Below are 13998 nucleotides of genomic sequence, written 5' to 3' on the forward strand. Positions count from 1 at the left end.
CTCAGGACATCTACTTGTGGTTTCCTGTGTCTCAGTCGCTCACCCCACAGACTCCTGTAATGCCAGTGACAGTGCATGCATGAGCGGCTCTCCTGAAGGCAGGCAAGAAATTCAAAGAATGAAATCTAAACTTTGTCTTCTTCCTGTGATTCTCATTTTGTGTGCTCAGCTACACCACAAGTCTCCTTTACACTCTTAAAGATTAACACAGTTCTTCTCTTGATGTGGGATTCCTCATTTTCATAAGAGTAAATCATTAATTGTCACTGTACCAAGCAAGTGCAACTTTTATAACTATATGAATCAGCACTGTGCCAAACCCTTCAAGAACAGCAAAAGTGTTCAAGTATTTATTGCACTTTATTGCTTCCTGGATCATTTAAAAGGAATCACTGACAAACAACCATTTACACAGGCTTGAAAGTTTGCCTTGGATGTACTGAGCGGTTCTGTATTTCAAAATGCAGACGTACCTTCTTTCCCAGCAATTTAACACTAGGTCTTTGGCAGAAAACTCCACGGCTTGTCCAGCAAATGCTACTATTTGCAATGGCACATCTTGTGTGCTAAAGGAAGAAAATATTAATGAAACTTTGAGCATAGTTTTAAGTACTGTTCTAACAGTCATGCTGGCTTTGGTGATGTTCTCCATGGGTTGCAATGTGGACCTCAGGAAATTCTGGGGCCACATAAAAAGACCCTGGGGTATTTTCGTGGGTTTCCTTTGCCAGTTTGGAATTATGCCTCTCACAGGCTTCTTGCTGGCCCTGGTTTTTGACGTGCTTCCTGTTCAAGCTGTCGTGGTGCTGATCATGGGATGCTGCCCTGGAGGCACAACCTCCAATATCATCGCCTACTGGGTGGATGGAGACATGGACCTAAGGTAAGAGCAGAGATTCTTTAAGTAGTTCATGTGGCTTTTTACATTGTAAACTTTATATTGAAAAGAACTGTCTGATTTCTTTCTTAGCTTCCTGGCCCATGCATGGTGGAGCTTTCTTCTTGTAGAGATGTTTAGTTACTGTAACAGTAGTAATTATCAACAGAATAGCAAATATCCTTGGTTCACTGAGAATTCATGAGGAAGAAAACACAACAGAACTCTGTATACTAGAAAATGTCTTTATTGCAAACCTTCAGATCCTGCAGAAAATATCATTTTTGAAGATTGTTAAGATACTAAGTATTATGAAATCTTTTCCACGTTAGAACTAGTTTTGTGATTTTGTTTCTCCCAAGATATTGGGCAGTAAAAAAAAAAGGGATTTTAGGACCTCAATCCTTTTTACAAAATAGTGGCTATGCAATAGTTCCTACAGTAATGTTTACTGGAAAAGACCACCTGCAGAAAAATATTTACCCTCTTTTTGTGTTCTGTACAACAAATAGGCAGGTATAGATTTTCTTCTTTGGGAACTGATACAAATGAAAATCAGTTGTGGTAATTCAGTCTGCTCCTGGCACGTTCTGCAAAGTCTTCAAACTGAAGGAAAGTTTAATGGGCTAGAAGCCACTGACTAAGGTAGCCCTGCATATTGGGGTCAATGAATAAACTCCATTGTGGCAAAGTGTGATGGTCTCTGTGACAGTGTGCTCTGACCTCAGAAACAGATATAGAAGGCACCTGGCATGGCCTAGGACACCAAACACGCAGAAATGAACCCATTCTTGATGCAGATTCCATAGGGAGTTCATTAACTCTAACACCCTTTAAAAAATGAGCCATCTTTTTATTTTTATATCCTGATTACTTTGCTCTAAAGTAAACAGGATCATTTCTCTGTTTGCCACAGAGTAACATAAATTGGAGCCTTCATCCAATTTATCATATGTCAGTCTGAACTAGAAATGGAAAAAATAATAGAAGTAAGAAAGATGTGGAGCTAGGGCGAATAGACTAAGAATGTTAATATTTGTAGCTTTAATAAGACATTTTTTCCATCCTTTGAAAATAGTGAACTTTTCTGTCACATACAGGTGTTAATGTAATACCAGCTTTCAAATTATGTATGAGGTCAGCTCTGCTAGTCACCAGCTTCCTCACTGTAGAGGAAAGACCTGTTATATTAGGAACTGTAAGATACTTAATTTCAATAAATACAGGTCTAAGAAACCACAGATGGAAAGATATCCAGTGCAAGTCTGAAATTCTTTCCTAATCTTTCCTTGGAAGAATACACTGAGCTAAACTATGCTTTCTCAGCTCCATATGTTCAGAGCCGCACCACTGAAATCAGTGGTAAAAATCCAAACTGATGATGCTATAAATATGAGTAGGGTTTATATCCCATGATGCTGGCAGAGAGTGAAGTGAATTGAAAACACCTATAAAGAGTTATTCTTCAGGTAAAGACCTTTACCTTAAGAACGCAAAGGCTTTTGGTCAGTACCTTTGTGACAATAATGCAGGGACCAGAGGGTGTGGGAGGTACAGCAGAGACCACAATGCAAGCATCTTCAGTTCTTGATAGAATAATAGTATAGGTACCTTGGCTGGGTTCTGGAGCCAGCAGAGTATTATAGAAAGCCTGCCCATCATATCAGACAAGGTTTTGTTTTTAACTGATAATATTTTGTGTTTATACATAACAACCCGTCATCATTCCCTATAGTCCTGCTTCAAAATATCCCAATGCAAAGAGACCACAAGTTAGAGCAGGAATTAATTTTCTATTGCTCATATAATCACAGGGAGGTGAAGTATGAGGTTTTATACCTTTACCTTTCTTAGTAACTCAGACACAGATGATATCTGCTAAAGATTCCCATAGGTACATCTGGTCTTGACATCTCTTGATATTTCACAAGAACAACTGCTCCGAAACACCATCTCTTCTCCTGCACAGCTCCCCCAGAGCTTCAGTGAGCACAGGGACTGGGGTTAGAGAACATGCAGACTTTGGAGCAGGATGTAGATACAGGGACAGTACAAAGATGTAGGAAATATGGAGATAGGAAAAATAAGCTCTTTTATTCATTTGGGGATTCACCTGACCTTAATTGTAGCCCATGGCTCTTTTTTCACTGTGTGTAGGAACTCTCTTGCCAGAGGCTCCTACAAAGTTCTATTCAATGGCTGTGAAGCAGAGAGTGACAGGAACCAAAATTAATGCAGATAATCCCGTGCTTTCTGTATTAATTGTTCAAGATTTCTCTGGATCTGCCCAGTTTGTGGGACAGGATCAGTAGTCCCTTTTCTGAGGAAAAGTGACACAAAAGAGAAATCAGAAGTGAGGCTCATAAGGAAGTTTCCGAACTCCATTAACTAGAATCCTCTCTCATTATTTTTACATTAGGGGAGTGTGATTTATAGGCATCATTTTATCTATTCTACTCAGATTCTGATAATTTCTTGCTTATTTGAGCTGTCTTGCCTTTCCTCCTTCTTCATTCCTGTAACAGAATGTATCTTTTAGGAAAAGGTGTATCAGGTCTGAAGGTTTCAACATTTTATATTTTAAAACAGAAATGTCTATGCATAAATCAAGGAAGCAACGATACTTATGCTCAGCTTCACTGAGTAATTCTCAGAACCTGCTCTTTGGCCTAGAGCAAAACAAGCCAGAAAAGGGAATTTTATTACATCACACATCCTAGGTGATGAAATATTTTTGGTTTATACTGTTGACTTTGGAGTGAAATTTTAACACTCTAGAACTGCTGGTATAATGGAAAGCTCCATCTGATGTCCATCTGACCCTGTCCAGCTTGCCACCCTTTCAGAAGCCAGCCGGACAGACAGCATGCAGGCACACTTGCCAACAGACCTTTCTGATGGCCACCTGTCTGACTGCCCCATTTGCACTGAAGGTTATCATTCTGTGGCTGCAGAACACATTGACATTTTACGTTCCTATCTTTTCAGCGGAAGCCATTCCTTCCATTTAGCTTTTTTCTAACCTGATATACAGAATAAACTGACAGTAGCCAGCAGCATTTCTTGCCCAACCTTTCTTAAGCTCTGAAGTCATAATAAGAAACTGAGAAAGACTATAGGCTAGCATGAGATGAACTGTCACTCTAACCAATTTCTTTGCAGCATCAGCATGACAACTTGCTCCACACTGCTTGCAATGGGAATGATGCCACTTTGCCTCTTTGTTTACGCCAAGGTGTGGACTGATTCTAACGCAATTGTACTCCCCTACGACAGCATTGGTGAGTCCAGTGAACCAGCACTTTCCCTTCTGGCCCTTTCCTTTACCCTTCCTCTTCTAACAACCACCTTTATACCGTCATCCTGTAGAGCCATGAAGAAATTATCCCAGATTTTAAAAAATATTCATCCTCCTACTTTCCAGTAACTTCCATGGGAATTAAGTACCTAGACCACTTCACATCATCCACAGCTCTGCAGAACAAAGACTTGAAGTCATTGTTAAAATTGTACAGAAATTTATCATGAGATTGTGCATGTTTTTCTTTCCAAATGGTTTGGAGACCTGCGTGGTACTGGGATAAGAATACAGAATAATTCATACAGGAATAACTGCTTCCCCTGGATGAAAGTGTTTGTAACAGCTTTAAGGCACAATCCTGCAAAGTGCCAAGTGTTGAGGCCATAATCTGGCAAAGTACTTAAGCACACGTGGATAATTAAGCAAGTGATTAAAACTACTGAGTCTCTTTGAAAAGCTGCAATCTACACCGCTGGGAGAGGCTTCATTTGACTCCCTGTCAAAAGTCTCATCCAGCTACAAAGAGAAAATAGTCAAAGTATTTGGAAATACATGCTCCAGTGCTTTGCAGAGCTGTGGCCCTAGTGCTTATCAAGTGCAGTTCCATGTTGTGTTAATCTTAAAAGCCAGCAGAGTCACTTTCATATTCTTCACGTTCTTTTCCCATTGTCCTGGGGAAAAAAAATCACATACATTGCTTGTGCTTTCAAAATAAATGCTGGAGGAGGAAGGCCAAAACAAAAGAAGCTCTAAACTGGTTGTTGATATGGTACAGTAGCAAAACACCTGCAGACAAAATGAACATTTAATATAGCCACTCACATCACAGGATAGTGATGATTAGCACACTCAAATTTCTCTCTGCCTTTCTGAAGCAGGTGAATGAGCATGTAGCTCAGCAGAATGGCAATTACTTCAACAGGCTGCCAGAGATAACAGACTCCACAGAAAAGCAAATGGGCAGGTGCGGGTAGAGCATGCATGTGTGCTCTGGGGTGGGCATACCAGAAACATCCTCTGAAGGCTTGCTCCATACCCCCAGCTGCTCCACATGGTGTCTGTCCTCCTGCCATGAACTTCTGCATGATATGTGGGCTTAACTTCTCTCTTCTTTTTTACAGGAATTTCACTGGTAGCTCTTATAGTTCCTGTTTCATTTGGAATGTATGTTACCCACAGATGGCCTAGTAAAGCAAAAATCATAATTAAGGTAGGATATATGAGGCTGAAGCATCAGTAATTATGGACAGATTATGGAATCAGTGGCACCACTGAAGCAGTACATTGCTATTCATAGTATTAGTACCCGACTTCATAAAAGCCAGGAAGTTTTCAGCTGAAAACAAATGAGACGCTGCGGAAATGTATTGCATTCCCCCTGCGCAAACATGCATGAGTTGCATACATTATTAGAAAACATCATTATCCAAAGAGCCTACTTTTGTCTTTGGCTACAACTATGTTAGTAATTGAGTTCAGTTTATAATGTAAACTGAAATTGGAAGGAAAATCATTCAGGTCAACTGAAAGCAGTTTTTCTCTGCAAAATAATAAAAAATGAAAAAAAAAATTCTGGATTTAAAAAAACCAGAAACGTTTTTACTTTTAAACCAGTTTATTGATTGGGGGGGAGGGGGGGGAGGGGGGAGGGCTCTTTTGTTTGTGAAGTCAATTTAAAAAAAAAAACATTTAGAAGTGTTCCAACTGTTTAAAAAATCTAACAAAATTATTCATAATATTCAGCTATCTTTGCAAGATAGTTTCAGATGCATCAAAAATACAGGGTTTTTTAGCAAAAACTATTCTCACAAAATTAATAACATAAGAACAACAACAACAACTTAGCTGCATTTAGTGTCAATGGCAAATTTTCATTCTGAATATTAGGTTTAGGTTTAAAGTGATTGTCAGACGTGCTGAGTACCCTTGGCTTTTGTTAACCATAGCACATATATTTTCTAAATTTTTTTAAAGAAAGTTAATCTGGCAACTTGTTATTCTACCTATGCTCTGTTATCATTTCTCTGCTATCAGCTCAGGAAGCACAGAATACAAATAAGGCCCTTTTAAGTAAATTAATTTTCTTAAACTGTTAGCTTATTGTGTTGTATTTTTACATACAGTCCCAGCTTACTTATGAGTTTGGATACTGTTTAGTGCTGGTTCCAAAACTACTGCTCTTGTTTAACCAGCTAAGGGAAAAGCAGAGACTTGAACTCACATGAAAAAATCACTCTACTTGCTCTCTCAGCAAAACATAATTTCATCCTCTTTCTTACCAAGTGGGTAAGCAACCCACAGTAGGGTCCGTTGACAGTTTGCTTTATGTAGGACAATGAAGCATCAAGTGAAGACTGAGCCGTAGCTGTCAGAATAAGGTTCATATAGTGAGAAATGGAGATAAGAGCACAAAGACAGTGTTCCAGGTGAAATAGAAGAGCTTGTCATGGCCAGACCGTGTTTTTTCTTCCCAGGTGCATGCAGTTAATGGTTCAAACAAAAGAAGTACTTTTGTTTCACTCAGTGCTCTTAAAAAGGCTTCAGCCAGAGACTGATGAAGCCAGTTCAAAAGGAATGCACGTTTTAGCTGAGAATGGATTCTCCTAAGCTTAGTCCCAGAAGTCTGCCAGTAAGATCCCTGGAACATGTGCCATAAGGGTAGGCATTTCACTTGGATACCGAGAAGAGAGCAAGTTATCACTTTTTTTGGCAAGCAGCAGTAAAGATCTCAGTGCCTTCAGCCACAGGAAATAAGATCAAGTCAGTGACTGTCTATACAGAAATGCTATAGGAGCTCACAGCCACGTTTCAAACACAAATTTTCAGCCACATTAAGGATTTACTCCTCCACCTGGCAAATAATTTCCTATCATTGACAATCTAGAGTCTAGTTAGCATACGTTATGCTAAGCCCCAGAGTGTAACTGCCCAAGAAGTGGGGAGGAAAAGTGCATTATACTAGCTATTAGGCTGTCAGTTTCCCAACAACTCTGGGGAAATTTTTCTAATGTGTGCATTGTTCCTCGCTCATGTCACACCTGTGAATTTATTTTTAATCTCTAGTTCTAAGTACAATTATAGCCAAGGCTTCAAGAGACTAGTTTTACAGGCATCTACTATAGATACCTATGCCTTGACCTACCCATTGAAGTACATCATACATCACCCATTTGGGAAAAATGGCAGCTAGCTAATCTATCTGCCTGCTGTGAATTACATTACCATAAACTTTAGGTTTTATGTTTAATAAGATGTTTCAGTGACTCAGAGACACTCACAGGCATGTTTGACACTATGTCTGATGCCATTAAATTTCGTTGGGGTCTCTTATTCACACAGACCTTCCTCTTTTCCCTCACAGATTGGTTCCATTGCGGGAGCAGTCCTCATCGTGCTCATTGCTGTGGTTGGGGGAATACTCTACAAAGGCTCCTGGATTATCTCACCCAAATTATGGATCATTGGCACCATATTTCCCGCAGCTGGCTATTTTCTGGGATTCTTTCTGGCCCGCGTAGCTGGTCTGTCTTGGCACAGGTATGGAATTCTCTGTGACAAAGGCATGTAGCCTTTTTGAAGCTGTGAAAAAAGTTTTTATTTAATGACTAGTCAATGCTGAGAACACTCCCTAAACATTAGCTAGGCTACAGAATCACTCATTCCCCAACCCCGTTTCTGAGATACTATGTGTAGATAAAACTTTTCTTGTGCACATTTTTATTTACAGATTTTGACTCTACTATTTCCTCCAATCTTTCATATATCTTCCCCTTGTCTGCCCCTGTCTCACACTTCAAATGAGTGAAACAGAGCCAACCCATGAAGGTGCAGGAGCCGACAATTTAGAACATCATTACAAGAGAGGGAGTTAGTGAGTGCCACATACATGGCTTGAAGGTGGATCACAGTCCTTTACAATTGCTGAACTGCCATAAATTATGTGTGTTCTGGTGGTAACAACCATATGACTTGTGGATTGTTTTGCTGACTGTGTGAGCTGAAGGATACCATTTTCTTAGTTATCCATTACTTTATGTTTCTTGCTTATCCAGATTACTAAAAAGCATAAGGACTTACAGGCTGCTATTTCACAATTGTCTTTGTATTGTTCCCTTTAGATGTCGTACAGTGTCTCTGGAAACAGGCATGCAAAACAGTCAGCTATGTTCAACTATAGTACAGCTCTCTTTCAGTCCCGAACAACTCGAACAGATGTTTACTTTCCCACTCATCTACAGTATTTTCCAGCTGTCGTTTGCACTACTAATTTTAGGAGGTAAAGTACAGATATCTTCTATTATTGCATAATTAGCATTATTATCAGTCTCATTTTTCATGGATATGGAGAAAAGAGGAAGGAATAAAAATAATCAAATGGAAAATAGTTAAGTAAATAATGACCAAAATTATTACTGAGCATCACGACTGTGTTGTGCTCTGTTCGTAATTAGGTGTGTATGAGGCTCAGTTCAAGATTTGGAAGACCCCTTTTTTTCAGCACAAGGGAAGGGATCTCCACCAACTACAATGGGGCACATGAGAATACATTGAGCACAGGATTTTTCTTACCCTTGGCCAAGGAAAGACAAATGCATCTTCTTCCACTGCTGCAGGGTGCCTGCGCATGCAGCTGCCCAGCAGGACCGTCCTCACAAGCATGCACAAACTCCCACTCCTACTAGCTGTAGAGAGAACAAGGATTAGCTTCACAGCTAATGCGATAAAATATCTTCCATTACAGATAAAGGTCCCTTTTTCTTCCCCCATACACCTCTCGAGTTGCACGGTTGCTACTACAACTAACCTACCGAGGGTCAGGACCTTCTCCCTGTTGCTCACTCCTAAAACCAGCTGTGACGACTGAGGTCCCACTCCCAAACCAGCTGTCTTACCTGGCACCAGAACACTGCCCTGGGGACAGAGCCTGTGAGGCACAGCCCCGAGCCCAACCTTTCTGGCAGGCAATGACATGGGGACAGACAAACCACTTTGTCCCGGCTCCTGCCAAACAGGCCTCACGCAGAAGTAAGGGTCAGGCCCACACACCCAGCCAAGAGCCCAAAGCCTTCCCAAGGAGACAGGCAATACTTTTAGAAGTTACTACATGGAACAGGAACACAAAGCAGTCAAACACCAATACAGAAATTAAAATATTTTCCTTGTTATTTTCTAAATGTACTTTTCCAGTGATGAGTGCTGTTGACATAAAATAATTAAACATAGCTTTAAAGAATCAGGTGCTGGAATGTTTTAACAATACAAGGAAGGAAAATGTTGCATGGGTACATGTTGCTACAGTGTCTTTTTCAGGCAATTGCTATAACTTCTTTATTTAATACTAAATATATACTGATTCCCAGGCTACCGTGTTTACAGAAGACACCGGGTCAAAACAAAGACAGATGTGGAGAAAACAGAGGAAAAAAAGGATTCAAAATCAACACCATCACCTGCTAAAATAAATGGAGGATTTGTATCAAATGAGACCAAATAGACAACTACCTCTGTTACCAACAGCTGAAAAGATATAAGACATATGGTTTACTTAAAACTATTTTTTTCACAAGCCATTATTTTATGGAAATATTTAACAAAAGGAGACGTTCTGCTGATATTGTACCATAAGACTTATGAGTCTTATGAAAGATTTATACTTTGATTTTAAACACAGTTTCTGCACAATTGTAGAATATCATTTTTAAGTTAATTGTCTAAAAATATTTAATGTTTCATTATGGATTATTTAAAGAAAGGCAGAATAAAGGTGGGTTATAGCTGAAAAGCCAAGCAGATATTTGCATTAACATCTCCAGCCCATGATTCTGCAAATCCGTCTTACTGGTCTCAGCCCCCACAGCAAACAGAGAAAACTTGTAGAAGTACCTGAGCAGCAACAGAAGTTGATGTGAAAGATCTGATAAGGCTGGAGAACTTTCGCTGAACATGAATCAACCATGAAATTGGAACAAGCTGATAATGAAATATAGTTTTATTTAGGTCAGTCTGGGCAGACTAAAGTCATTGCACTGTACTAATTGCTTGAAGCATTAATTTATTCTAAAGCTATAATTTTAACAAGTGCAAGGTACCTTATGACTCTATTTTTTGCCCAAAGTAATAGAAAGTAACAGCTTTGCATCTTCAGCCTGGATATTTTAGGTGCTGGAAACATGAACAGAGAGCCAAAGCTGAGGGCATAAGCCTAGAGCAATTTTAGTGTGACAGCTGCATACAGAGGAGCAGGCAGAGATTCTGGAAATGTAAGAAATTATCAGCTTCTGCAGCAAAAGGGAAGCATTTGAAAATAGAACAAAATCGTCCCTGATTAATCCAGGACTGCTTTCACCACTGTTAAAATGAGACAATAGCGCTTGTAGAGGATTATATATTTTCATTATTTTATGTACTCAATAAATTTGAACTTACCAGGTGTCTGTGACATGTAGATACTGATATAATTGACAACTTTAAGATTTTAATTATATGAACCACAGACAGAAATAATTGGATGTACACATACATTATTTGTCTCTGAAAATTCAAGAGTACATAGGAAAACTGTCCTAACTGTGTGGAGAAAATGAGTATAATTCTAAAAGAAACAGTGCAGTAGATTTTTTTCAGCTGTGCTTTTTTATGGATACATTCAGTAACGTTAGTCCTGTACCTCTCATGTAAAGGAAACATCCAGAGAACTTCAGATCAAATGAGTGAGAGGTTGGCTGACCAAAAGATTCAAGAATAAGCCAACTCTCAAGACATGGAAACTATACACCTCTTTGTCATGTTCAAGTAGACCTTTTGAGGTGTTGTGGGTTCATATGGCTATTTTTTTACAAACACAACTGAAATTGTGGAATTTAAGTTCCTGCCATATAGCTTTCCACTGCTGCAGAAACATGTCCAGTATTAAACAAAGAATAAATTATTTCTATCTACCATATGAGGAGGAAAGGGTCTCAGAATGTTCCTGAGTTCTGGGAGGCTTGAAGCTGTTTCACTTTTGGGGGGAGTTCAGAGTGGCCTTAAAGTCCAAGGAGGAGTTTAACACTTAGCAGGAGTTAGCACATAACGAGGCATGCTATGTTTTATAGAACAAAGATTAAACAGAAAAGTGTAGAGAAGTCTGTTATGGAGGAATTATAAAAGTGAAATAGCACATTCATTGAGAAAAGGATAGACTGCTTTTGTAACATCTGTAGTAAAAAGACTGTTGTCTTTAGCCTGCATCCATTTAAAAATGGGCAGCAGAAGTTAGTTAAGATAATTTCTTACACACCAAGCCACTACTCTTTCCCCACGCTAAACTTCAATGCTTCTGTGCATATTTTAAGCAGATTTTGAAAATGTATTGAAGAATAATAGTTTGTCTTGCTTATACTCTGTGTGTGTGTGTGTGTATTTAAAGCAACTGTATAAACACTGAACTGAATAAAGTCAGAAACTATTTATAATTTTGCCCACTGGACTAATTTAGAATTGAGAGTGAAACCTAATATGCAGACGAACTTTATGGCTTTGAGATGTAACAAAAACACCTCAGATCACATTTAAAATTAATATGTTTAATAATCATAGAATCATGGAATCATAGAATGATTTGGGTTGGAAGGGACCTTTAGAGGCCATCTAGTCCAACCCCCCTGCAGTGAGCAGGGACATCTTCAACTAGATCAGGTTGCTCAGAGCCCCGTCCAGCCTGGCCTTGAATGTTTCCAGAGATGGCGCATCTACCACCTCTCTGGGCAACTTGGTGAAGATTAAATGAACATGGGGTGTCTGATGCCATATTTGATATTCATTTTTTTAATGTATATGTGCACTTAAGGTCCCAGATGAAGGATGGAGGCTGCAGTTTCTGCAGCCATTACATCTAGCAAGGGCCGTATGTCCCAACCTTTAGGTAAAGCAAAGCCAGCTTGGAGGTCTTAACCAACATATGCCTCTAGAGCATATCAAACCTAAAACAAACAGCCAGGGCTCGTTAATGTTGCCATAATCAGGCTTATGTTGATGTGGCAGCTGCTAAATCTCCTGTGGTAGAAGTCTGGGCAGCATCAATGTCCATCCATCACTGGTGAAGCTGGGGTGAGCTATCTCACAGCAGTGTGAGGGAAGCTGTGTCCTCTCCCCAAGGGTCTCCAGAAAGGTCTTATGTGTCTTTGGCTGTCAGCCATATAAATGCTGAGATATAGGCTTCTTAGCTGAAGGAGGCTGGTGGCTTCCAGCCTTGGAGTTGAAGTTGTCTTGGTATTGTCAAAAGAACCCTGGCTTGCCAAGATCAGCTTGTTAAACCTGCTTAGCATCATATCCTCTCACATTCTCCAGCATGAAAATCTTTTCAAAGAAAGGTGGTATCACTTAGTCACTACTGCTTTTTAAGCAATCTTCTATCCATTGAAACAACCTGTGCATGGGACATTGCAGGATGTGCAATTTAAAAGCATCATGCAGTGATGTTCAGGTTAACAGATACTCTATCTAATTAGCTCTTACATGTACTGGTAATCATGGACTTACCATTTCAGGCTAAGAAACCATACAGATGCCTCAGCAGGGTCTAGGTTAACACAGCTAGTCTACTTTAAGATAGTCATTCATGTCCAGAGAGCCTGGGTAGTCACTGAGTCTTAACTGTGCTGCACTGCTGGTACTCAAGCTGTTGCATGCAAAATGAGCTGAAGTATGTCTAAGGATAGACATACACTAAAAGCTGAAATGACAGTTGAATTAATGCATGGCTCATCCCAAAGTCTGTAGAATAAGGGCTGCAAGGATGTGACAATCACACTTGCCAAACCGAAGTCTGTAGCCATAAATCTGTGTATAAAGATGTGTTTCCTAGTCAGCGAGGAGAGAGACGTACCATCACAGAGTTAATCATGCCCACTGTCTCAGACTGCTGTTACAGGGTGAGTTGTCCACTGGAACTGTCTGTCTCTAAAGTAGATTTAAATGGCCTAGCTTAGACCAAATACATATTTTTTTTTTACTCTCAGACAGAAAAAAAAGAAAACTTAGTTGAAATGAAATACCTCTCTTTGTCTTCATTTCTTTTTCTGCATAAAGTCTCTGAGCACCCAGTATGTTTCTTTTAACCAGGAAGATAGGTCTTTATAATTGAGCAAAAGAAAACTAGGCAAAAAAATGTCTGTATGATGATTCTAATCTCCTGTGAACATATAACTAATTTTTCAGCTGACCAAATGACAGGTAGAAGAACAGGTTCTGTCATATAGTGTGCTGTGTTAATCACGGGAGAGTGCAATTTGAATAGAATTAGCAAGCAAATTGATTTGCAGTTTATGCTAAATGATTTTCTTGTTTTAGACTAATCAAGTTATGATGTTCTAAAACCACTACTATAATCTCTGCCAATAAGTATTATTTTTGTCAGCCTCAGAAAGGAGAAATTAGCTTATTTTTTTGTCCAACCAATTTGTATACTGTACACTTGATGCAAATCTAAAATAATAATCAGTATTTCCCATCTCCCAAGGCACAGACCTTCACTGTCTGGTATTTGACAAGAATGCTCCTGCTTTCCCCTGATTAACTGTATTCCTTGCTTATGTCCAGAATTAAAGAAAATATAGTGTAATAGTACCATAACCAAATGGCAACCAAGCAAGCCTGAACAGATCTTCCAAGACAGAAATGAAGGGCTGTAGAAGTAAATCTCTGTTTCTGTTTCTGAAGGAGTATTCATTCTGCTCCAGCACCACCAACATCTCGGTTAAGCTGAGCACCAAATTAACTTAAAATATCAAATGTAAAAATAACTGTTACTTGCAAGGATATTTGCCAGTCTTCAAACTGG

The 13998-nt window shown here is 39.4% G+C and overlaps 1 protein-coding gene across 1 annotated transcript; it reads left to right on the forward strand.

Annotated features, from left to right (window-relative positions):
• The first annotated feature begins 301 nt into the window (after positions 1-301).
• Positions 302-11572, forward strand: SLC10A2 (solute carrier family 10 member 2). Its single transcript, XM_064472870.1, has 6 exons — positions 302-883; positions 4040-4158; positions 5300-5388; positions 7540-7715; positions 8297-8454; positions 9539-11572. Exons 1-6 carry the CDS (start codon positions 462-464, stop codon positions 9670-9672), a joined length of 1098 nt encoding a protein of 365 aa, XP_064328940.1. The 5' UTR covers positions 302-461; the 3' UTR covers positions 9673-11572.
• The last annotated feature ends 2426 nt before the right edge of the window (positions 11573-13998 follow it).

Source organism: Phalacrocorax carbo, chromosome 1 (assembly GCF_963921805.1).
Source record: "Phalacrocorax carbo chromosome 1, bPhaCar2.1, whole genome shotgun sequence".
In the NCBI taxonomy this organism is placed as follows: Eukaryota; Metazoa; Chordata; class Aves; order Suliformes; family Phalacrocoracidae; genus Phalacrocorax; species Phalacrocorax carbo.

Bases quoted from the DNA above. Each gene is read 5' to 3' on its own strand.
- SLC10A2 (XM_064472870.1), top strand. From the start codon at position 462: ATGCAGACGTACCTTCTTTCCCAGCAATTTAACACTAGGTCTTTGGCA. The intron at 884-4,039 runs GTAAGAGCAGAG...ATTTCTTTGCAG, and splicing joins GATGGAGACATGGACCTAAG to CATCAGCATGACAACTTGCT. The intron at 7,716-8,296 runs GTATGGAATTCT...TGTTCCCTTTAG, and splicing joins GCTGGTCTGTCTTGGCACAG to ATGTCGTACAGTGTCTCTGG.